At 45.8% G+C, this 25,268-nt stretch overlaps 1 protein-coding gene across 3 annotated transcripts in view; it reads left to right on the top strand.

Annotated features, from left to right (window-relative positions):
• Positions 1-25,047, top strand: part of LOC115541590 (FERM, ARHGEF and pleckstrin domain-containing protein 1) — a 132,541-nt gene extending 107,494 nt beyond the window's left edge. For all 3 annotated transcript variants that reach the window (XM_030353374.1, XM_030353373.1, XM_030353372.1), the window contains exons 17-28: positions 4,479-4,560; positions 4,807-4,868; positions 5,414-5,589; positions 7,646-7,776; positions 8,116-8,184; positions 8,851-8,940; positions 13,415-13,497; positions 14,263-14,372; positions 16,419-16,579; positions 20,266-20,373; positions 23,074-23,225; positions 23,465-25,047. In XM_030353374.1, the coding sequence (XP_030209234.1) occupies positions 4,479-4,560; positions 4,807-4,868; positions 5,414-5,589; positions 7,646-7,776; positions 8,116-8,184; positions 8,851-8,940; positions 13,415-13,497; positions 14,263-14,372; positions 16,419-16,579; positions 20,266-20,373; positions 23,074-23,225; positions 23,465-23,540 (1,300 nt within the window). In that variant the 3' untranslated portion in view covers positions 23,541-25,047. The remainder of the gene's footprint in view (positions 1-4,478; positions 4,561-4,806; positions 4,869-5,413; positions 5,590-7,645; positions 7,777-8,115; positions 8,185-8,850; positions 8,941-13,414; positions 13,498-14,262; positions 14,373-16,418; positions 16,580-20,265; positions 20,374-23,073; positions 23,226-23,464) is intronic.
• The last annotated feature ends 221 nt before the right edge of the window (positions 25,048-25,268 follow it).

Raw genomic sequence — 25,268 nt, 5'->3', positions numbered from 1 at the left:
GGGGAGGGGGAGGGGGAGTGCAGTACCACCGCTTGATTGACGTACTTACTGTCCAATGCCACTCGGTGGGTCTGGAAATCATTGGCTGGAGTTTTTCGAGCCCTGGCCGTTCCATAGATGATTGACTTGTTTAATTTTCATGTCAGTACTTCTAACTCAGTGGCTGTAAGTTGGTTATGATAAGGATTTCAAGTAATTTTGCAAAAATGGCCAAAAAAGAGAATTCCATACCCAACCTTTAATTTTGTTCACGTAGCGCGGGGTTCACTTCCTGTTTGTCGTGCAGTAAGGGACCAGTTTTGAGGTCATTTTTCCGACGAGTTGGTTGTCTTCTGTAATTGGAAATTAATTCTCTGGGGAGAACCTTGGTTCTCTTCACGTTGAAATTCATCATATCATTTTCAAATTATAATTGAATTTTGAAATTATCATTTTATTATAATTGGGGGTCAAGTAGCGAAGCTGCGAGACAACCTATTGTTTTCGTACGTTTTCATGGGAGTCTATGGCAGCCCATAGAATGCCTTGGTGAAATGTTGTGAAATTTGGCACACTGGTTCAGGACAGTCGCATTAGCCCATGAAGCAAATCTGAGGTCGCTAGCTCATCAGCTTTAGCGCCACCATCAGGTGAAAGTTGGACATGCATTCATGTTCATAACTTTCGACCCATTCGTCCAATATTCACAAACAAGGGATCATTGGAAGCCTTGGTCCAAGCCATGATGGATTTTCCGCCATCTTGGTTTATGTCAAAAACCTTCAAAATGCATCTCCTATCACAAATGTTCTCCAATCATCTCGAAACTTGGCACACATGATCTTCAGGCCATGCTTGATAAAAAACATCGAAAAGATTTTTCAAATTCAAAACCGTTTGCCCGCTACAGCCAATAAAATTTGACAGGAAGTAAGCCAATATCTCAGCAGCCCTTTTACATATCATAACCAACCTTGATACATAGACCCATGACATCATCATGGGGACACCCAATGAATCTGGTTTGAACTCTAGGGGGCGCTGTTATTAATGTAGATGTGTTTTAACTCCTTTCTCTTCACATGAGTATATTTCAAACTTATTTTCAATGTCTGATGATACTATCAGACCTCCCCATATAGCTAGTATATTGTTTCTTGCAGAAATATCCGCGCAGCCAATCATATTAGACCGCGAAGCCGCCAAATAGGAAGTAAGCCAATTTCTCAGCAACCCTTTGACATATCATAACCAAACTTGATACATAGACCCATAACATCATCATGGGGACACTCAATGAATTTGGTGACCATTGACCTCTAGGGGGCGCTGTAATTAATGAAGAAGTGTTTTAACTCCTCTCTCTTCACATGAGTACATTTCAAACATTTCAAAAAGAAATTGTAACAAATGTTTTTGATCCGACCGTCGACAACGAAACGGTAGCGTTTTGAATATTTGTTTATTGGCTATGTTACACGTGAAAAAATCATAAGTCCCAAAAAATCCAAAATTAGACATCGGATCGAGTCCAAGTTTTACACACATGTTGGTGCTACCCTTAATGTCGTTCGAAAACAATTTCGGAAAAATTCGCCATTAGGGGGCGCAATAAACGAGGAAATTGTATATCTTCTACAAAACTTCGCCATTAGGGGGCGCCATAAATGAGGAAATAGTTTATCTCTTAATTGGCCAAAGGAATGTTCTGAAAACGCGTTTGGGGATATAACTCCCACACCGAACCTCCTACAATCAAAACCTTTATATCCACAGGTTCACGGTAGCGTTTTGAATACATGCTTCGCATTATGCCGGCGAAATGCACATCGCTTGGACCCTTGGATAACAGCTTGCAGTTCTAGTTAGGGGTCCAAGCCAACAGGTTTGATCCCTATTGTTTTTGTAGCAATTTTTTTTATTAGGGGTCCAAGCCAACAGGTTGGATCCCTATTGTTTTTGTAGTGTTTTTTATACTTACCCCCCCAAAAGTGGTACCACAGCCCAAACCGTAAATGCTGCACACACGCCAATTGCATGACTAGATCCAGATCTGTTCGGACTAAGCAGACGACAAAATCCAGACCTGCCGGTCCCTAGGTGGCGCTATACCAAGGAATACGCGTACCCCTGGATAACTGCTTGCAGTTCTAGTTATACTTCCTACCATAAAAGTGGTACCACAGCCCAAACCGTAAATGGTGCAGACACGCCAATTGCATGACTACATCTAGGTCCGTGAGGACTACGCAGACGACAAAATCCAGACATGCCGGTCACTAGGTGGCGCTATACCAAGGCAAAACGTGTTTGGGGCTATAACTCCCACACCGAACCTCTCACAGTCAAAACCTTTATATCCACAGGTTCACGGTAGCGTTTTGAATACATGCTTTGCGAAATGCACATCGCTTGGACCCCTGGATAACTGCTTGCAGTTCTAGTTTAATTTTGAAATTATAATTTAATTGGGTCTTATCTTTTTTCAACGAGGGTCTCTACACCAGCTTCAATGCAGAGGATGTCTTAAGGTTCTTACTACACAGAATTGTAAACGGTGTAAATGAAGCCAAAGGTAGTTGGGGCTGTAATGCAGCACTGTAACTCCTGTCTGTGAACACAGAAGGTGGCTCTGGATCGGCTTGTTTTGATCGTGGCCTCAAGACGATTTGGGAGAAACCAGGAGCGATTCCCAGAATAAAGACTGAGGTTCTCATCAGGTCCCGTGACTCAACTCTTTTCTTAAAAATATATCCAACATAGGTCGAGGCAAAAACCAGCTGCTGGACATCTGGGCTATGGTTCTCAGCCTGGAGGAACATCGGGTTATTTTGAAGAAGTTGCCTTTGTTCCTTTACTTTCAGTCGTAACAGTGGTGATCTTTTGGCCTGTCACTCTTCAACTGATCGAAATTCGGTCGGCATTTAGTTGACGCAGAATCATTTAAGGCACCCAGTGCAACTTTATGTAAACATTCAATGAAAAACAAACATACAATTTCTAGTCTTTTTTACACGTAGTAAGTTTCAATAACTCCATACCATTACATATCGACATTCAAGGAGCAAAGATGAGACGTCGCTGTGTGGTGAGAACTGATAGAAAATCGTAAACAACAACAATCGCCGGTGGGGAGAAGCCATTTTTCCATTGACTGGAAGCCTGCTTTATTTATTGTAGGTTACAAAAAATAAAGAAAATGGCGGCATTGTTGTTGTTATCGATTTTCTATCAGTTCTCACCACACAACGACGTCTCATCTTTGCTGCTTGAATGTCGGTATGTAATGGTATGGAGTTATTGAAACTTACTACGTGTAAAAAAGACTAGAAATTGAATGTTTATTTTTAAGCCTCACAAGTTGCACTGGGTGCCTTTTAAAGGATGAATAAACCAAAAGATTATCTTTTCATTCACACACACACAATTTGTCAGTAGTTTAAAATGAAAGGTATATCTATAGTTGCTGGCCTTTGGCTGAGAAATACATGACCTACCATGACTCCAGAAGGATGGTCCGTCGGTTGGTTGGTGTGTCTGACGTGCGACTAGCCGGAGAACCGCTCTAAGCTAACCTGCAGTGAGCATCATTTCAAAGCTGTCCTTCACACAGTTGGATAGAAGGCTCGCAGTTTCTGTGAAGAAGAATTTGCCTTGACTGACTTTGGGAAAATTGCTGAAGTAGAAGAGGACAGCACACTAATCCTGCTGCTGTCTTTGAATATCTGTCCAATTACAGTAAAATAAGAACGTTCATGCAGGGGGATTCTTCAAATCCAAATATCTTTCACCAGCTGGGTAAACGTACAGAATCAGATGTGTATCCATGGAAACGACTGAGCTCGGACAGAGAGCCAACGGTAAAGGGTTTTGTTGTTCTCTTCTCTGCAAGGCTTGGTAATGGAGCCTGGATGGGTCATCTCTGTCTCTCTCTCTCCCTCCTTCACCCTCTGTCTGAAGAGAGGGCACTACAAGAGAAAGAAACATTAATTAACGTGTTTTAGTTCCACAAATGAAAGGTGTTTCAGGCTGACAGATACAATATGTATGTCTGGGTGAGCTCTGGTCTCTTTTGGTTCTTGTGTCCATGTTCTCTTAAAGCCTTTTTAATGAGACTGAATACAATCCCTGCTCATTATTCCCTCAGAAAACGATCCTGAGACACTTTCACACATAAACCCAATTAAAGCCAGACGCGTAACACACACACACACTCTTTATGGGATGTCGTATTACTGTTATTGCTATAAGAAGAAAACTTAACGGTTTAGTTCTCTCAGGGACACACACACACACACACACACACACACACACACACACACACTCACCTCATAACCGTTTGCGAAAGTTCTCAAGGGACAGAGGAAAATTGACTGAGTTGCTATTGGACAATTGTAACAGTAACCTGCTCTTCTCTGACACCTTGTGCTGAATCTGGGGTACTGCAGGCTGACGCTCACAGAGACCATAATGTGTTTTTTTGTGTTCCTCTCTGACAGGGAGGGTCGCTCCAATGCCCACATTAAGGGAGACTACCAGAGGGTTGGAGACATTCTCCTCAAGAACATCCAGGGTCTGAAGGTAACTCCATAACTCTTTTTTTTATATTACATTCATGTAGTATTATGTATGCCCCTAACATTGAAAGCGTCTGACTTTAACATGTATGTAGGTATATACTTCATAAAATGGGTACCCCCCGGTGGGAATCGAATCCCTCATCTTAGCAGTGTTGATGCCTTGCCCTACCACTTAAGCTAGCCAGGGAATCGAACCCCTGACCTTGGCAGTATTAATGGGTTCTCTGCGTTTGTTTGTCTCTTACAGCAGTTGACGGTTCAACTCCAGAAGCACCCTGAGTGTCTGGTAGAGCTGGAGAGGGCCTGCAGGTGAGACACTGACCTCATTCCTCCTCTCCTGGTCATTTGAGTTTCTCTTCCCTTTAGTGTGCTGAAAATATATCACCACACATATAGTTTACCTAGCACTCTCCAAACCTTATCCTTCGTCTTCTCTATCCCTCGCCACTCTTCTGTCCATTCTCTAACCTCGCATTCTCGCCTTCTCTCTCTCTCTACCTCTTTCTCTCTCCATATCCATCCTATCTTCTTTATGTTCATCTCTCTCTCTCCTCCCTGTCCCCATCTCCCGATCCTACCGTCTTTCTCCCTCCCCCTATCAAGTTTCTTCCACTTTCTCTCTCTCCCAATCTGTCTCAGTCTCTGTCTGTCTGGCTCACTTCCTCTAACTGTCTAAACCCTTTTCTCTCCCCCCTTCAATCTCCAATTCCTCCCTCTCTCATTCATCTCTCTCTCTCTCTCTTTTCCCTCTCCGTCTCTCTGTCTCTCTCTGTCTCTTACTCAATCTCTCTCCTTCTGCATCTATCTCTCTCGGTCTACCTCACCTTCTCCCCCCCCCCCCCTCTCCCCCCCAGGTCGAGTTGTCGTCTGGAGGCTGTGTGTGGGGACTTTGAATTGCAGAAGGCCTGCTACCTGCCCCTCAACGTCTTCCTGCTGCGCCCACTGCACCGCCTGCTGCACTACAAGCTGCTGCTGGAGCGCCTCTGCAAGCACTACCCCCCTACCCACCAGGACTTCAGGGACTCCCGCGGTAGGTGGGGCTCTGGGGGGTGGGGGGGGCGGAATCAGGTGTTGGGTCGGGCTGGGGGCCACTAGATTGGGAGGATGGGTGCCAGTAGATGAGGAGGATGGGTACCAGTAGATGGGTGCCACTAGATTGTGAGGATGGGTGCCAGTAGATGGGTGCCACTAGATTGGGAGAATGGGTGCCAGTAGATGGGGTGGATGGGTACCAGTAGATGGGTGCCACTAGATTGTGAGGATGGGTGCCAGTAGATGGGTGCCACTAGATTGGGAGAATGGGTGCCAGTAGATGGGGTGGATGGGTGCCAGTGAGCATCTATGGGTGTCAGTGGTGGGTCAGGTGGGTGTTGGGCCCATATTACTCTGCTACATCCGGCACGCACCCTAAAGCCCAGTTCAGACCAAAGATTCACCTTGCAACGGCTTGCAACGAGACGGTTTTAGAACGTCGCAGGGGCGGTGTGAACGGGTCGTTGCAAGCCGTTGCAAGGAGTTGCAAGGCGTCAGAGATTGAACATGTCAAATCGCAAGGTCCAGTTTTAGAACGCGGCGATTTAACTATTTCTCTTCAGCCAATCACAGCACAGAACAACTTGTACCGTACTGTCCACTCCAGCATACAAATATCCGAAGATGGCAGACTTCTGGTCCTAGGAGAGGGAGGAGAATTTAATTCGCTTGCTGGAGGAGCAACCTGTCCTTTACGACGTTGGCAGTAAGGGGTATAGCAACAGGGACAGCAAGAATAAAGCATGGGGCGACATTGCAGTGGCACTTGGTGTGGTGTTTTAAAGCGTCTTAGAGTACCATATTAAGCGCTATATAAATTTCATTTATTATTATTATTAAGTTCAACTCGTGACCGTGTTAACTGGTGACCATTAGCCGAATGCGTCGTTTGTTGTCGTGGCTACGCCAGCTGTTGGAAATCGGGATTCAAACTCATACTATCGTGGGGGGGGATATTAATAAGGTCGGATTTCATTCCGTTGTACCGTGGTGGACCCACATAGAAAATCTCAGCAAAAAAAATTATAAATTCTTCGTGAAAACACGAAAGGCAGCCAGATCAACTTGTGAACTTGCGTTCACAGTTGCTAGGGAAACCACCTACCGTTGCAGCGCGTTGCAGCCAGTGTGAACTGCCCAGTTTTAGAACGTCGCAGCCCGTCTCGTCGCAAGGGGTCGCAAGGAGTTGCAAGTTGCAAGTCGTTGCAAGGTGAGTCTTTGGTCTGAACTGGGCTTTAGATCCGCCTGGATCCACGGTGCGACTTAAGGACCAGTGTGCGGCCCTTTTAGCCGCTCATGGACCTCTGGGTACAAGAAGGCCCTCAGTCCTCCAGAGACTTAGTCAGCGTGTTGCCCCAGCCCGGACCAGACTGCTGGGCTTGGAGGGCCACAGTGTGTGACGTCCTCAGTGCCCTGGTCTGGTGTCACCGCTCGCCGTTAACTGCCTGTCATAGTGATGCAGTTTACTGGAGCCTGTTGATGTCACCCTTTCAATTCAGTCTGAAGTATGAGGTTTTAGACCCCAAAATAAGTCGTGTCGCGGGGGCAGCAGCTCCAGCAGGGGGCCCCAGACTTCCCTTTCCCGGGCCATATTGACCAGCTCTGACGGGGTGATCCCGAGGCGTTCCCAGGCCAGTTTTGAGATATAATCTAGTCTCCACCTAGTCCTGGGTCTTCCCCGAGGTCCCCTCCCCACTGGGCGTGCCTGGAACACCTCCCTAGGGAGGCGCCCAGTGGGCATCCTTACCAGATGCCTGAACCACCTCAACTGACTCCTTTCTAAGCAGAGGAGCAGCGGCTCTAATCCAAGTTCCTAACGGATGGCGAAGCTTCTCACCCTATCCCCAAGGGAGACGCTAGCCACCCTCCTGAGAAAACCCAATGTGAATAAAGCGAATGCAATACCGCCCCGGCTGCTCAGATTCTCCGGCCAATCTCAAGCACCATCGCCCCTCACGTCTGAAGATGTTATTTTAAATCTTTCTCTCTCTTTTATACTACCTCCCCCTCCGTCCACCTTTTCTCTCCCCCCACTCCCCTCCTTCTCTCTAAAGCCGCCCTGGCTGATATCTCTGAGATGGTGCTCCAGCTGCAGGGGACAATGATGAAGATGGAGAACTTCCAGAAGCTTCTGGAGCTCAGGAAGGACCTCACGGGCATCGACAACCTGGCCATCCCCGGACGGGTGAGAAGGAGGGAGGGAGAGGGGGAGAGTGGGAGAGAGAAACAATGAATGAATCGGTCAGGACAGGAATACGATGAAATGACTAGATACAAATAATAAACTAAGGATGAGGGCATTAATAAATGTAACAAACAAAAAACGTATAGTGAACAATTAAAGTAGGATTAAAATGAAACAATGCCAATGTCGGATCATCTTCATGTTGGTTGCCTCCACTTACAACAGGATTGTTACATCCAAATAGTAACATCCAGAAACAATTGACCAGGTCCAATGTCCCTGGGCAGTGCTGATGTGTGGTTTGTTTTGTGAGTAACAGCTGTCATGTTTGTCCAACAGGAGTTCATCAGGCTGGGATGTCTCAGCAAGCTCTCGGGAAAAGGTCTCCAGCAGAGGATGTTCTTCCTGGTATGATGTCACTTTACTCTTTCCTGAGTGGTCCAATCCTTCGATATAGCTTTGAGTTTATTTGGGGTGAAGTTCAGTTCGTCGTGTTATGTCTTATGTTTATCTCACGTCACCTTTCTATCAATCCTTCCCTCATCTCTGATCCATATCTCTGCTCCTCTCCTCTATTCAAACTCGCATCTAATTCATTTATCTTTCTATCCTTGTCTCCTTGGCCACTTGCTCTTTCTATCTTGAGTGGCATTTAATGTACGCACCTATTGTATGTTGTACGTCCTCGCAATTATTGTACGCACTTATTGTGTGTTGTACGCCTGGCACTAAAAAAATAGTACTTATTACTGTGTAGCGTCTTATCCTAGCTATCTTTGTTGTACACGGGGAATGGAATAACCTAGTGATTCTATGTCATCCTTACTGAACCGACAGCGATATATTGTTGTTTCACTATCGTCTGACAAATGTACTTATTGTAAGTCACTTTGGCTAAAAGTCGCTGCTAAATGCCCCGAATGTAAATGTAAATGTTTTTTATCTATCTATTTATCTTTCTTTCTTTTTCCATTTTCCACGTTCTACCCGTCCTCCAGTTCTAAATGCCCCTGTGTTACAAGGTGGCTCTATGTGTTAAACCCTTCATGAACATCTTCCCTTCTCCTCTCCCAGTTCAGCGACTGTTTGGTGTACACCAGCCGTGGGATGACCAAAGCCAACCAGTTCAAAGTTCACGGACAGCTGCCTCTCTACGGCATGACGGTGACACACATACACACACACACACACACACACACACACACACACACACACACACACACACACACACACACACACACACACGTATATATATGACACACACACACACGCAAAGGTCCCCTCAGAGCAGGGAATCTTTTGTCCTGGTTTTCAGATGTCCGTGACAAGGTTGCATTTAAGCAATTTAAAAACCCAACCATCAGTAGGTTTTATGATTTTCCCGAGATTTACTGTTTTGAACATCTTATGTTTACCTCAAACTTCTCGTCTTGTTTACTGGGAGACATTTAATTACAGGAGGGTCTGCCTTCCCATAGCAACATCTAGAACGTTCCATCATTGGGTTGCCATGGCGGCGGCACGACTGGTTCGCTGCGACCCCCCGAGAGCAAAAATACGGTGTTATTTATGTTATTTATGTGTATTTAAATCGAAATCTATGTGTCTTAAACTATGTTAAACGTATAAACTATAAACTATTACTATTATAACTATTTATACGTTTAACTATGTGTCTTAAACCTATAAATCGTACTCTTCTACTGGAACTCAAACGCAGTCCGGCAGTTGTACCATCGGGGGAACTTCTCAACGAACTACAGGCTCTTGGCTTGCTATGTAAACCCCCCAGCCCCAGCCCTGGTAAGGGCTGGCTGAGGAGGCGCCGAAAGCGATGTGAGAGACGCTGTAAGAGGGGAAAGAGAGCCGGCGTCCGTGCTAGACTAAAGGCGGCTGCATGCTTCAGCGTTGGTGTTACGTTGTTGCGCAAAATTTACTCAAAGCAATTCATGCTCCCATTTAGGTTGCGCGTGTTGCGCATGTTGCCAAGCAATTTACCGCCAGAACAGTAGGTGGAGTAATATGTGGAGTAAAGTTTTTCGTTGAAGACGACCTCGAGAATGACGTCTTTGTCTGTGGGAGTCGTTGGTTTGTTTATGTGCCAGATCGTGTTCTCCCCATACACAGTGAATGATGGCAACAGACAGAGGAACAGGGGTGATGAAGTTGTTGATCATTGGGGTTGTATAAATGTGCATATCTCTCTACATTTTAAAACGACATAATGTGTTGGCAGCAAAGTTAACTTCACTTCACGTCAATGCTTTTGTATATGAGCCTGCCGGGTCGTCCTTGCCTTCTGGCTTTTAAAAATGGCGGTATGAAAACAGGAAATGTGATACTCCAGACAGGAAGTAGTAACCAGACCAGCAGACCAATCACAGCCTTGCAGGCTGCGCGGCTCGCGTAAAAGCTTACGTAAAAAATGACGCAAGTCTAGAAAAATCGCCCGACGCACGCAAGACGTGAGAAGTCGCGCAAGGGGTGCGCAAGGGCGCGCAAGGGCCTCTTGCGCTTGCGCTTACGCTTACGTAACTGAGCATAATTCGGCCTTAAGAGCCAACTCTAGCCGGCCGGCTCTCCCGTCTATCCTGCTCTCCAACGTCCGCTCCCTGGAGAATAAACTGGACTACATCCGACTACAGCGGACTTCTCAACGGGGGACTAGGGACTGCTGTGTCTGTGTTTTTACAGAAACATGGCGATCGAGTCCCGGATGCGGCCATTCAGCTAGACGGACTAACCTCGCATCGAGCCGACAGGGACTCATCACTGTGCGGCAAGACCCGAGGTGGCGGACTGTGTGTTTACATCAACACTGACTGGTGCAACAACTCTGCCCTAGTCTCAAAGTACTGTTCATCGCTGGTGGAATACGCGGTTGTGGGATGTAGACCCTTTTATTTGCCACGAGAGTTCTCCTCTCTGCATGTGGTAGCTGTTTACATTCCCCCCAGTGCAAATGCTAAGGATGCGCTGGCCGCACTTTACGGAGCCATTAGCGATCTCCAAAACACTCACCCAGAAGGACTGCTCATTGTCGCTGGAGATTTCAACCATGCAAATCTCAAAACTGTGCTTCCTAAATTTCATCAACATGTGGATTTTGCGACAAGAGGGGCGAGCATGCTGGATCTTGTTTACACCAACGTAATTGGTGCGTACCGGGCTGAGCCCCGCCCCCACCTCGGATACTCGGATCACATCTCCGTCAAGCTGATCCCAGCATACAGACCGCTCGTCAGACGCTCCAGACCAGCCAAGAAACAGGTGAAAACCTGGCCAGCAGGAGCCATCTCTGCCCTCCAGTACTGTTTTGAGTGCACCGACTGGCATATGTTTAGAGAAGCAGCAACCACCGACGGCTTCATTGACCTGGAGGAGTACACAGCATCAGTGACTGGTTACATCAGTAAGTGCACTGATGACGTCACTGTCACCAAGTCCATCACCACACGCTCCAACCAGAAGCCATGGATGACTGCAGAGGTACGTGCACTGCTGAGAGCCCGAGACATAGCCTTCAGATCAGGTGACAAGGAGGCTCTGAGCATAGCGAGGGCAATACTGGCCCGGGCTATCAGGGACGCTAAGCGTGCACATGCTCAGAAAATCCACGGCCACTTCAGAGACAGTGGAGACACACGGCAGCTATGGCAGGGCATCCAAGCCATCACCAACTACAGGACATCTACACCAGCCTGTGACAGCGATGCCTCATTGCCTGATGCGCTGAACGTGTTCTACGCCCGGTTTGAAGCAAAAAATGATGTGGTGGCGGAGAAGAACATTCCCTCTCCCGACGAACAAGTGCTACGTCTGACCACGGCTGAGGTGAAAAAGTCACTGCGAAGAGTGAATCCGCGTAAGGCTGCTGGCCCAGACAACATTCCCGGGAGTGTGCTCAAAGGATGTGCAGACCAGCTGGCAGATGTTCTCACAGACAACATCTCCCTGAGCAGTGCCAACGTCCCATCGTGCTTCAAAACTACCACCATTGTCCCAGTGCCGAAAAAGTCACCTGTGTCCTGCCTCAACGACTACCGCCCCATAGCACTCACTTCTACCATCATGAAGTGCTTTGAGAGGCTGATCCTGAGGCACATAAAGAGCCTCCTGCCTCCCACCCTAGACCCCCTGCAGTTTGCGTATCGAGCAAACCGCTCTACCGATGACGCCATCTCAACCACCCTCCACCTAGCACTCACCCACCTGGAAAAAAAGGACACATATGTTAGAATGATGTTCATAGACTTCAGTTCAGTATTCAACACAATCGTCCCCGGGCACCTGATCACGAAGCTGGGCTTGCTGGGCCTGAACATCTCCCTCTGCAACTGGATCTTGGACTTTCTGACGGGGAGACCCCAGACAGTCCGGATCGGGAAAAACACCTCCAACACCACCACTCTGAGCACAGGGGCCCCTCAAGGCTGTGTGCTCAGTCCACTGCTGTTCACACTACTGACGCACGACTGCACGGCGCTACACGGCTCGAATCACATCATCAAGTTCGCCGACGATACGACCGTGGTGGGTCTGATAGAAAAGAACGACGAGTCAGCTTACAGAGAGGAGGTGAAACAACTGCTAACCTGGTGCAAAGTCAACAACCTGTCCCTGAACGTAGACAAAACCAAAGAGATTGTTGTTGACTTCAGGAGAGCACAGAGGGACCACGAGCCGCTGGACGTTGATGGCTCCCCGGTGGAGATCGTGAAGAACACCAAATTCCTTGGTGTCCACCTGGCCGAGAGCTTAACCTGGTCCCTCATCACCGGCTCCACGGTTAAGAAAGCGCAGCAGCACCTCCACTTCCTGAGAAGGCTGAAGAGAGCCCACCTCCCACCCCCCATTCTCACCACTTTTTACAGAGGGACCATAGAGAACATCCTGGGTAGCTGCATCACTGCCTGGTTCGGAAACTGCACCAACCTTGACCGCAAGAACCTGCAGCGAGTAGTGAGGACAGCTGAGAAGATCATCGGCGTCTCTCTCCCCTCCATCTCAGACATTTACACCACTCGCTGCATCCGCAAGGCAACCAGCATTGTGGATGACCCCTCCCACCCCTCACACAAATTCTTCTCCCCCCTTCCGTCTGGCAGAAGGTACCGGAGAATCCGGTCCGCCACAACCAGACTACAGTACAGCTTCTTCCCCCAGGCCATCCGACTCCTCAACTCTAAGGGACAGATCTGATCATCTCTGTTACCCCTGGTTTATGCACTATTGCTTTACATTCATATTTATTTTATTCATATTTATATTCCCGCACTACTCAGACACATAGTCATATTTATATTTATATTCCCGCACTACAAATTCCACACAGTCACTTTACTGGTTTGCAGTTATATGTAGCATGTTGTTGTTGTTGTTGATTTTTTGTTATTATTGTCGCTCTATGTTGCACCTTATGTTCTTGGGAAACGCTATTTCATTTCCCTGTATACTGTGTATATGGCTGAAATGACAATAAATTATCTTGAATCTTGAATCTTGAATCATAATTTGTTGGTGCAGTCGACAAACCGAAAACTCTGCGGAAGGACTTTAGTGGCATTCAGAGTGTGTGTGTGTGTGTGTGTCTCACTCTTTCTCTGTGTCTCTCGCTCTCTCTCGCTCTCTCTCCTAGGTCAGAGAGAGTGAGGACGAGTGGGGGGTCCCTCACTCCTTCACCCTCTTTGGACAGCGCCAGCCTGTGGTCGTAGCAGCGAGGTACACGCAAGCACAACATGTAGAAACACACCCCCACTCACAAAAACAGAATAGCTAGTGATCAAATAATGAGGCAAATATGCAATTAGTGAGGCTACGCATGATATACAACTAAACGCACACACTCGCACACAGATTCACAGACACACACACAAAATCAACAGTTGCGTAACGAACAGGGAGAGCAAAAGGGTGGTGCGCACAAAAGAAAAGCACTGAAGACACGTCTGCTGAGTGAAGAGTGACAGCGTGGGGACTAGAGTGGGCTGTCATCCACATGAACAACATCTTACTGGAGGCTTAGAGCAAAAGCTGGGAGACTGGGATCGGGGTTGATCTCATGAAGTATGGATCTCTGCTCATGCTAAATCAATCTCGCCATGTGGCGTTATGTTGTGTGCATTACTAATTTCGTTCATGACACCGTTGTTGATGTTGGACGTTTAATTGACGTTGCTGCGGATAAGCGTCTTTTTGACACTAACCTATCTTGAAGCATGGCGACCTCTCTGCCTCTTTCACTCTCTCATCTGGAATGGGTTTCACTTAAATAGTGAATACTTAATAGGATTAATATTAGCCTTTGTTTTTCTCTGTCTATGTTTTGTTATCTTCTGTGCTTTTCTCTGCCTCTCTCTCTCTCTCTCTCTCTCTCTCTCTCTCTCTCTCTCTCTCTCTCTCTCTCTCTCTCTCTCTCTCGGGTCCTAAACCGTGGTCTCTCGCCCCCCCCTCTCTCTGGTCCTAACCGGTGGTCTCTCTCCCCAGCTCGGCAGCGGAGATGGAGCGCTGGCTGGAAGACATCAGGATGGCAGTGGACCTCGCCGAGCAGACCAGCGACCCCCAGTCTGACCTGCTATCCTCCAGCCTCGCCGACAGTGAGTGTGTGTGTGTGTGTATGTGTGTGTGTGTGTGTTAGTGTGGTAGTACGTGTGTGTGTGCGTGTGTGTGGTATTTCTTTGTCAAAATATGTTAAAAAGGCCTTGAAAACAACAACATAGGCAGTGTTGCCAGATTGGGACAGAATCCCTGGTGATTCTGGCAACACTGACCATTGGCCGAGTGGTTTGTGAGATTGTCATTGTGTGCGTGCTGCTGAATGACAAGGTGGTAACTATGAAACTCTTGTGTGATTAGGTAGCTCCTTACTGAAGTTAGCACTGTTCCTGAGCCTCTGACAGGTCAAATTACCTCTTGTAAACATGGTTTTATAACAGCAGCTGACGCCTTCCTGTTAGGGCGTTCTATAGATCCGCTCCCGGTACATTTGGGGTTGTAGTGGGGCTATATGGGTGTCACTACTTTTCGGCGAGCTTGCTTTTCCCGCCTGCTACAATAGTTTTCTATAAATTGTGGGAATCCCTAGTAAAGTATTTTCCCAGATTTGAAATCAAAGAGGAACCAAAAACAGCAAAATATAATCTATTTTTCTCTCTTTCGACCGCCCTTCTATGCCCCTTTCCCATCAACCCTTTCCCAAGTCTCGTCCATCTCCCAATCCCCTATTTTTGCCTTTTTTTTTTTTTTTTTATTAGTGAGTAGTTTATTAGTAGTTCTGAAATTCCCTCTCAAAAAGTATTGCGCCGTGCCTGTAATCCTTAGAACACATTGATAATAATAATAATATTATTTATGTAGCGCACTTCGAGGCCCTCAAATACTATGGAGGTAGATTTGTGTCTTTATTATGCAATCAAAAAATAGATTTGAGAGCAAAACTTTCCACACTGCAATCAAAAAATGTTTTATTGCAAGATAAATTAATGTGATAAAAAAAATATTAATGGGAATCCAAAAGTTTTGTTTGCAAACCCAAAAGTTTTGTTTGCGAATCCAAAAGTTTTGTTTGCGAATCAAAAAGCTTTGTTTGCGAATACTAAAGTTTTGCTTGCGAATCCAAAAGCTTTGCTTGCTGTTGAGCTGAATCTCGTGGGCGGGACCTACGCCGAAAGATGTAAGACACGTCTCTATTGGCCAGTCTCGATCGGAGTGACAGCTTGGCAACATCCGAAAAGCCGCTGCCCCCCGACCGTCTCCAGAAGCTGATTGTCGGCCTGACGGACAGGGTTTTAGTTTGTGCCTCTCAATCCGCGGCGGCGGTCAACAACATCGCCCTGCTCTCCTCTGCCATGTTCTCCTTGTCGGCTGACAGGGAGGCCTACGGGATTTTCAGGGCGCGCAAGCGCACGCACGGGACAAGCCCATAAGGCGAAGCCTAGACGGCGTAGCCTACATGAAATAGAACTCCCTCTCTCGTTACTAACTGTGGATGTTGCCAAGCTGTCACTCCGATCGAGACTGGCCAATAGAGACGTGTCTTACATCTTTCGGCGTAGGTCCCGCCCACGAGATTCAGCTCAACAGCAAGCAAAGCTTTTGGATTCGCAAGCAAAACTTTAGGATTCGCAAAAAAAGCTTTTTGATTCGCAAACAAAACTTTTGGATTCGCAACAAAACTTTTGGATTTGCAAACAAAACTTTTGGGTTTGCAAACAAAACTTTTGGATTCCCATTAATATTTTTTTTATCACATCAATTTATCTTGCAATAAAACATTTTTTGATTGCAGTGTCGATAGTTTTGCTCTCAAATCTATTTTTTGATTGCAGTGTGGAAAGTTTTGCTCTCAAACCTATTTTTTGATTGCAGTGTGGAAAGTTTTGCTCTCAAACCTATTATTTTTGATTGCATAATAAAGTCACAAATCTACCTCCATAAAATACACAACAACAATAAAAAAAATCGATAGGATAAAAAATGAAGTCACATGTGCAAATCGGTTCAAAACATCGGTAAATAAAGTGCTGTATTTAAACAAAACTCCTCCTGTCATCCCTCCTCCTCTTCTCCTCCTCCTCCTCTCCTCCCTCTCCCCTCTTCCCACCGCCTCCTCTCTCATCCCTCCTACCCCCCCTGTCCTGCAGAGCTCCAGGACGAGGGCATCGGGGAGCAGGAGTCTGAGGAGGAGCTGGCGGGATCGCACTCCTCCCTGGAGCGCCCGGGTCACCGTGGCAACACCACCGTACACGTGTGCTGGCACCGCAACACCAGCGTGTCCATGGTGGACTTCAGCGTCGCCGTGGAGGTGTGTGTGTGTGTGTGTGTGTGGATATGTAGTAGGCCTGCAGCGGATTCGAATTGTATCCGAATCCGTTCGGTTCGTTTACCACAGTTCGGAGCATTCTGGAGATCCGCGGATTTCGGTTTCATGAAGGCATTGCCTTATGTAGCGTATTTTGCCTACTGTAGCCTACGTCCGATACAAAAGGGTGTTTAGGACCCAGCGGAATGCATTCTCTCCAGCGCTGCCCGAGCCAATGAGACTTTTCCCGCCCCTCCCTTCAGCCTGTCAGCGTTCAAAACAAACTCGGCTTTAAACTTTAAGCGGTCCATGACAATTTATGAATGGAAAAGATGAATGGAAATGACAATAAGAGGAAATTTGAGGAAGCACCATGAAGCACCATGAAGCAGCATGAAGCCAGTAGAGGCAACTCTGGCTTCATGCAGCCTCGTCGGCCGTTATCCCTTACATGTTACACTCAGTGCACCATGTTTTCAAATGCATTTAGGGGAACATTTATTTCACAAAAAAGCCTTGCAAGTTGTCTGATTGCAGTCAATTAACACATTGTAAATAGCCTGTGGGTCTCATTCATTTTTGTGTTTCTCCCCCAAACCCTCCGTCAAAAAAAAGTCCGCCTTTTTACTATCACGGACATGATCCTAATCCGAACCGTATCCGAAACCGAGGCCCAAAACGGTTATCTGAACCGAACCGTGGACACACTGATCCGTTTCACCACTAATATGTAGTGTGTTTGTCGTTGTACGGGATGTTTAACACTTTAAACGCAAAGTAGGCAACAACGTTGGAGTCTAGCGGTGAGGATGCAGATTCTATCTGATTACCCTGCCCTTGCCGATAAGCTGCGGTGGCCTGTAAGGTGCCAGTAGGTACTTCCGAACACAAATTTTTAAAGATGTTCCGATACCATTTTTTTTCCTTCCCGATACCAATTCCGATTCATGAACTTGAGTATACTTTTTCTTAATAAGGGGTTCTCTTACGATGACAGCAATGTATAGTCCGTTCCCTTACTGTCGACAATATTTTTTTCAGAACTAGATAGTTTACATTTATCATCTATAATTCTAATAATACATTTGTTTTCTTGTAGTTCAACGTGAGCATCCATGTTTTTCCAACTTGGTAGCTCGAGCGCACGTAGGTCGAAGATTGCGCTTTTTCCATTCCGACTTCCCACCTCCGACCGTTAATGAACGCAGCATAACGCCTGATTTCCACCGGGGACATAAGCGCCACGTAACGGCTGCGGCACGGTCACCGCTGCTGATTTCTGCCACTCTAATTAATGAAACCATCCCCACCGGGGATCCCGCGCTGCGGAAATTCTCCGCAGCATCCCTATCATTCCGTAGCACTTCTATTTTTCTACACGAGCTGTTGATGAACCGCGTCAATTTCAACAGAGCAGATCGAGCCGGGCAGGAAGTGAAAAAGTAAAAGCCATAGAGCCTCCGGTCAATTTTCAAAATAAAACACAATACTCAACTCATGTAGCCTATCACAAATTCACATCGACATTACGTCATGACCGGTGGCACCAGGTCGGCAACATGGACGACGAGAGACTGTCGAAGTGGAGCAACATAAAATTATTTATGAAATGTATCAACCTTTTTATAAGGACAATATCAGAAAGGACAAAGCCTGGCATTTAATTGTAGTAGTTTTGGGAGTGGAAGGTGAGAACATTAGGTTTAGGATTATCACGTGATCTCGTGATCTCGCGTGAATACGGCTGGCTCGCAAGGCAGCGCTACGCCGTTACGCGCCCGCTGGGGAGTGACGCAGGGCAGAGTTCGCAGCCGTTCCGCGGCACAGCCGTTTCGCCGGAATGCATGCCATTGCACGGTTCTCATCTGAGTCAGTCAGACTCAGTGGAGTTAGTGCTACCGGAAATTCGTTCAGTCGAGTTTCCGGTGAATCGAATGGTGAACGAGACGAACGGAGAAACAAACCGGTTCGGTTCGTTCATCGTAAAGACTCGTTCATTCGAACCGGTTCGCGAACGAACGAGCCAACACGTCCCCGGTGGAAATCAGGCGTCAGATTGTTTGAGATGCGGGTGTCTGCAGCTAGCGACAGGTTAGAGCTGTTAAGATGAAAAGACAGCACCAGCGTAGTTTCAATGATTTCTTTCTCCAGGGGAAGAAAAAAAAAAGAAAGGAAATCATAATTTTATCCAGGAGGATAATTATATTTTAAAACTAACGTTAGAGTTGTTGATGTTAAGCTGATGATTCAACATCTAACTCTTGCTAGGTAAAAGTTGTTATTATGAACGTTACTAGCCAACGTTTGCTGGCGAAAATGGAGCAGACTTTACAGTAAAGAAAAGGACAAAAAGCGATTTATTAAAGATGACTGTAAAAATAACATTATTTTTCATTATTTGTCCTGGATATTGTGGATGCAAAGCTCAGTGAGCCATTTAACCAGGATGACTTGTTGACTTTGCAAAAGTTGGAAGAGACACTTCTGAGTGGAGAGATTGATGCTGCAGTCATTGAGAAATACCCAGAGTTGAACAGAGAGTCACTTTCAGTGCAGCTTTCTATGTTTCGCCTGAACTACTCATTTAGCAACAGACAGTGCAGAGGCTGCAGGGATCATTCGTGGATTGCCTGTAGAGGTACGTAGACTATTTGGGCAAGTGGAAAACCTGGTCAGGTTGCTTCTGGTAGTCCCCGTTTCATCCTGTGAGGCAGAGAGAAGTTTTAGTGTCCTCCGCAGGCTCAAAACCTGGATCCGGTACACAATGTCTCAAAACAGACTCAACCATGTTGCTGTCTGTCATTTCCATCAGGATAGACTTGACTTACTGGACAAGAAGTCAATTTGCAAGCAATTCGTGGCTGCAAATGACAGGAGGAGAAAACATTTTGGCTCTTTTGCCTAGGCCAGTGTTTTTCAACCTTTTTTGTGTCACAGTAATTGATATTTATCAGTTCATTACATCCATTCTAATGTCGATTTCGTTTACCTTTACCTTCACACATCAATTAGTTAGTGGAAATGTGGAATATCATACACTCAAGAGTAAAACAAGTTGCTGTATGTTAAAATTCTTGATGCTGTTTTTCCCTTTAACCTTAACCTTTGCCTGTGTCTGTTCATTGAGGCATAAGATACAACTAAGAAAAGAAAAGGTATTCAGAAAATACAAATTCAAATTTAGATCAATATTCTTCCCATTTTATTTATCAGTCTACAAAACTGTATAAGGCCTGCAATTAAAGAATTGACTTGATATGTATCAGTTCAATACTGCCATTCAAAATGTGTTTTCCTTTACAAATGTATGTTTTTAGAAGAATAAAATACATTTGTGAATGTTTTGCAGTGTAGTTCATTTATGCCATATTTCTTTTCGAACCATTAATGGATATGTCAGGTTTCCGATATGTGTCCCCTCCAATGTTAAACTCGTTCCTACGCCCCTGTTAGTCACTGTCTCTGTGGAAGTATGTGCAGGGGAAATGGGACTTCGATAGGGCTCGTGTGCCCCTGTGTAGCCGCGTGCAGCGGTTGCGCCGTCGCCCCCCCGGGCGGGCACCTGAGACTCCGAGCTTGGGAAAGGGAGGGAGTCCCCTCTGTACGGGGCCAACCTGTCTCTGTGGAACGCAACGTATTTGACGTATTTGCTGATATTCTCTCTTTCTCTCTTTGATGTATGTACATAGAACCAGCTTTCAGGCAACCTGCTGAGGAAGTTCAAGAACAGCAACGGCTGGCAGAAGCTCTGGGTGGTCTTCACCAGCTTCAGTCTCTTCTTCTACAAGTCCCACCTGGTGAGCAATCCCTTCACCCATTCACCCTTCATTAATGAATCACTCAGCCATCCCTTACAGCAGGGGTCGGCAACTGGCGGCCCGCGGGCCATAACTGGCCCGCCAGACATAATATCTGCCCCGCCAGATTATTCTGATGTTATATGAATTTTTTCTTCTTTTTTTTTGGAATATCGAATATCTATCTGTTAGCTTAAATGTAAAGGACCGGATACAGTGAACTTTTTTTTCTTTCACAACCGTTTTTGAACTTAATTGTATCAAATCCTGCTACTACTCCTGGAAGGTTAGAGAGACATTCGTCACGGTCACGCGTAAACTGCAAGGGGCTGAGCGGGAGTTATTGGAAACTATGCAATATTAAATGAAGGGGATCCCCAATTTATAGGACTACATACAACAACCATGGCGACCCAACATTACGTATTTTTGTGTGATACTGCACGTAAGAGAAAGGCAAGAGCTGTTGACAAAAGTCCACAAAAGATTTAAGACGCCAAGCTCTGAGACTTTGCTGTTTAACGCAACGCAAGTCTCTGATGAGGCTACTTCACCTACAGCTCTTCTAACGGTGAGTAGGCTAGGAACGGAGGTTTCTGTGTGTGCGCAGTCAATCAGCACCCGCCTTGGTGTGTGTATATGTGCGTTTGTGTGCCCGCAGTTAATCAGCACCCGCCGTGTGTGTGCGTGTGTGTGTGCAGTCAGTCAGCACCCGCCGTGGTGTGTATGTGTGTTGTGTTGCATTGTGTGAAGTGTTTTAAGAGTGGGTGGCTGCTTTTTTTAGGTGCGCACTACTGCCCTCTCTCCAGCATAAGAACTTTCTACACTGCCAATCCGGTTCGGTCGAGGCTTGGCACGCCCAGCGATTTCACAGTCTTATCTCAAGTTTCCTGTGTATAACCGAGGGGGTAAAATCCCCCGTTCAGCATGACGCAAGCTTTCTTGGTTCACTGGAGAAGGCGGGGCTGCGCAAGGAGTCTAGACCTCTTTAGAATAATTTGCATATTCCTGAATGTTTTTATTTTTTTATGAATGAAGGCACCCGCATGCAAGAATGAGTTCATGTCCGAGTGTAGGCTACAAACGTGATTAACTATATAGAAGTGCAAAAACGCAACATATTCTTTATTTTGCTGACCACTTTTAGATTAGGGACGGGTTAGGATTTTTTATCCCGAAAAATAAATAAATAAATTAAAAAAAACTCGTAAGGACAGTTCCTCTGCGTCTCTCTCGTAGATCGCACCATCTTTCAACGTCTTTGTTTAATATGAATGCATCACCTTCTCTCACATGATCAGCAGCTCGCGAATTTCACTTTGTCTCCAGTTAGAACTGCTCATGATGATATCGCTGCGTTGTCTCTGTGGAGACAGTGCAGCAACACCTCTACCCAACGTGATCAGGCATGACATTAACATGATTAGGGCATACACTTGCAATATATGGAAGCCTACGTCTTTTAAGAGTCATCTAGTGCTTGGTAGGCATATGACTAAGCCAGCTGATGGGCCTGCGTCGCAGTTCCAGATGCACTTTCGTTAATCAATTCCTTGAACTAGCCTTTGATAAAGTAGTGGCAACTTATTTGCTACTCTTGCAGGATGTAAAGTTTCTGTACTCGTGCTTTTCGTAAGGCAATAAACTCCAAGTAAATCCAAGAAGGAAACGAGGCCGATGTAAAAGGAAAAAAAATTGCTGATTTATTCCCAAAACATAATCCACATTGAACAAAAAGCAAACGTTTCCAAGCAAAATCCTGGGTATCTGGTCTGTCACCTCAAAGTAATTGACAGGAAAAGGTAAGTTTCTTATGCCTAAACTATGGTTTAGCTACGTTAAGCTACGGTCAGAAAAGTCTTTGCTCCCGTCCTGCTCCGAACACTTAATAACAATGCAGAGACGCCGACAGGTGTCCACATGGCTAGTTCACGACAGTTTACTACGATTAGCTGTGCTTTACGGCAGTATCAATTTGTGGCAGGACAAAATAAGAGCATAATAAACCCTAATCTACTGAATAGACATCAATCACATTAAGATAAAACAATATATCAGTTATGATTAATTATTATAAATGAAAGCAAAATATATCATTTACAAATAAGGCAAAAAAAGCAAACATAAGCCTTATCTTCTCCATGGCTCTAACAGATAATGTTCTGGCCCGCCACCTACTGGCTGAAAAAAATTGGCCCGAGGCCAAACTTAGTTGCCGACCCCTGCCTTACAGTGTCCTACCAAGGGCCAGACGCCCTCTCGCGGTACTGTGTGACGCAGGTCAAAGTGTCAAGGTGCACACTCGTTACAGCTTGGGGGAAATCCATTTATGCCAGGTAGCTTTTACAACAGAAGATAGAATCGATCAGTGGATACGAAATACAATAATCAAAAATTGTGAACTACACAGCGAAATGCAGAATGGTTGAATAGTCGCAAGTAGAAAAAAAAGTGTAGAATTCAATTCAAGTGGCAGGATTGAAAGAATGCCTAATTGGTTCCCAGCCACAAGCTAACTCTGCTAACACTGGATACAATGACATTATAGGCGGATTATATATATATTGGATATATTCCAAGGTTAAAACGAAGCGCGGGGAGGCAGATACACAATATTGTCAACCATTTTCCCTACACAATGTTCTAGCAAGCCGAACCAAGCTACGCTAAGCTAACCTAACCTCCACCTTCTGCCTGCAGGATGACTACCCCCTGGCCAGCCTCCCGCTGCTGGGCTACTCCGTGACGGTGCCCGCCGAGGCGGAGAACATCCACAAGGACTACGTGTTCAAGCTGCACTTCAAGTCCCACGTGTACTACTTCAGATCAGAGAGCGAGTACGCCTTCGAGAGGTAGCCTTCTGCCCGTCTGTCTGTCTTTCTGTCTGTCTACCTCTCTGTCTGACTCTGTCTGTAGTGTGTTGGTTTTTGGATCTTTGTCGGATCAGAAATACACATCAAATAAACGATACACATCCAAAACTTTAAAATGGCTGAGGGTTCAATTGAACCTTTGGACGAGAGCATTGTTAAAGTTGTTGGTTTGTTGTGTTCCTCTGAACAATGCCCTCCTGATGCCCTCATCTCCACAGGTGGATGGAGGTGATCCGCAGCGCCACCTACTCTGCCAGCCGCACCCTGACCGCCAGCCGGAAGGACTTGTACTGACCCCGCCTTCTCTCTCCATCTCTCTGTCTCTGTCTCTCTCTCCTTCCACCTCTCTTTCTGTCTCTCTCTCATTCCACCCCTCTCTACCGTCCACACCGCTTGTTTTAAGGAACTTGTGTATGTTTTTGCGGCTGCTAAAGCAGTCCCCTCTGGTGACGCAGAGACTGGGGAGCAGGATATCACCTCCCCCACCACCACCACCTTTCTCCTCTTTGTCTTAGAAACATTGTTTTGAGTCCAATGGGGCTAATTTTCTACGTGTCCAATGTCAATCTCTATCTAAAATGTAGTTGTGCAACACATGAAATCTCAAGCCGCTGCGTTGTTTTTTATATTTGAATTGCACCGTCTCCCCTGCGGGTGGCAGCACTGTGACAAGATTGTCGTTGTCACATGGTCTTCCCCGAGTGCCGGCCATTTCAGACATTGATGTCTCCTAATTGCTGTACCCGAGGGCTTCCATGTAGCTCACCGGGACTGAAGACGGTTTTGTAAGGTTTATTTTCATTTTTCTCGTGCTTTACTTGGTATTTTCATGACCTAAGAAAAGTAAAAGTATTTTTGTACCGATCATGTGGAGGGGGGGGGGGGATATTGTCACACTATCCAAAGACAAAGTTAGCAGTTTTACAAACAGGATGACATGTTGAGGCGTTAGCATTAGCTTATGTTTGATTGTACAGTGTCAAACTTGTAGCGAAACGGTACAATGCAAACATCGGGTTGCTTATCCCATCTATATATATATATATATATATATCAAACTAAAGCAATGATTATTTTTTAATTTTCAGTACAATTGCGGTAAAGTGTTCTAGCCAATTCATTCACCTGTCGCAATGCTAGAAAAAGCATATTTAAGTGCGAAACCCTGCACAGTACTCTGTAGTACTAAAGTAGTCGTAGAAACACGGCATGTTGTACATTTTCTACCGTCTCGTCACCTGGTACTTTTGCAATATTTCATGCCAAAACTTGTTCCTGGTAGAAATATGAAGATGTAAATATGGCCTAAATGAAAAATAAAACACCTAGAATCAGATTATCAGGAATACTGTGTGCATGTAAAACACATACATAGTATTTTGTTTAAATGACAATCCATGTTTGAACATTGAGTAAATGTGTACCAGTTTTTGGGCGTACATTTGACAAGCTTTTTAATGATTTTTTTTGTCGGACAGCTGTTTCATATGTTGTTCTTCATACAGCGATGTTGTGCGATACTTTTATACACTGTGAAATCGTCTATCTCGGGTTCGATCTTTTATCTGGATGTACTTTATCTCGACTGCACTTTGTGTGTATTCGGTCTTGATTTTTGTTGTTTCTTCTTTAGAGGGCAAAAACGTTTTTCACCACACAAAATCCTTAAGGTGCCATCAGAGATTCCAGTGTTCCTCTGTGCCAAATGTCGACTCATCTCTCGAGTTTCTGGATCCCTGTTTCAAATACATATGTAGAAAAAATTAAACCGTACCACAGATTAAAGAGATATCATGCCTCACCTGTTATATTACTTAATCTTTACTTACAACTGTACTCGTACTGGACTCTGGTTCTTCCACTTCCACATCAATCTGAAGTAGACTGAACTGCGACATGGAGGAGAAAGAGATTGTTGCCTGCGTTTGTGAACCGCGATTGTCTTCCGCCGGAGCCCCGCTGACCGCGCTGAGGCACCACTGCCTCGGCAGCCTCGAGGCTGCCCGTTTTCCTACAAGTAAT

This window comes from Gadus morhua, chromosome 4 (genome assembly GCF_902167405.1).
Source record: "Gadus morhua chromosome 4, gadMor3.0, whole genome shotgun sequence".
NCBI lineage: Eukaryota > Metazoa > Chordata > Actinopteri > Gadiformes > Gadidae > Gadus > Gadus morhua.
Note: the sequence above shows the minus strand (reverse complement) of the source record. Positions and strands in the feature narration are given on the sequence as shown.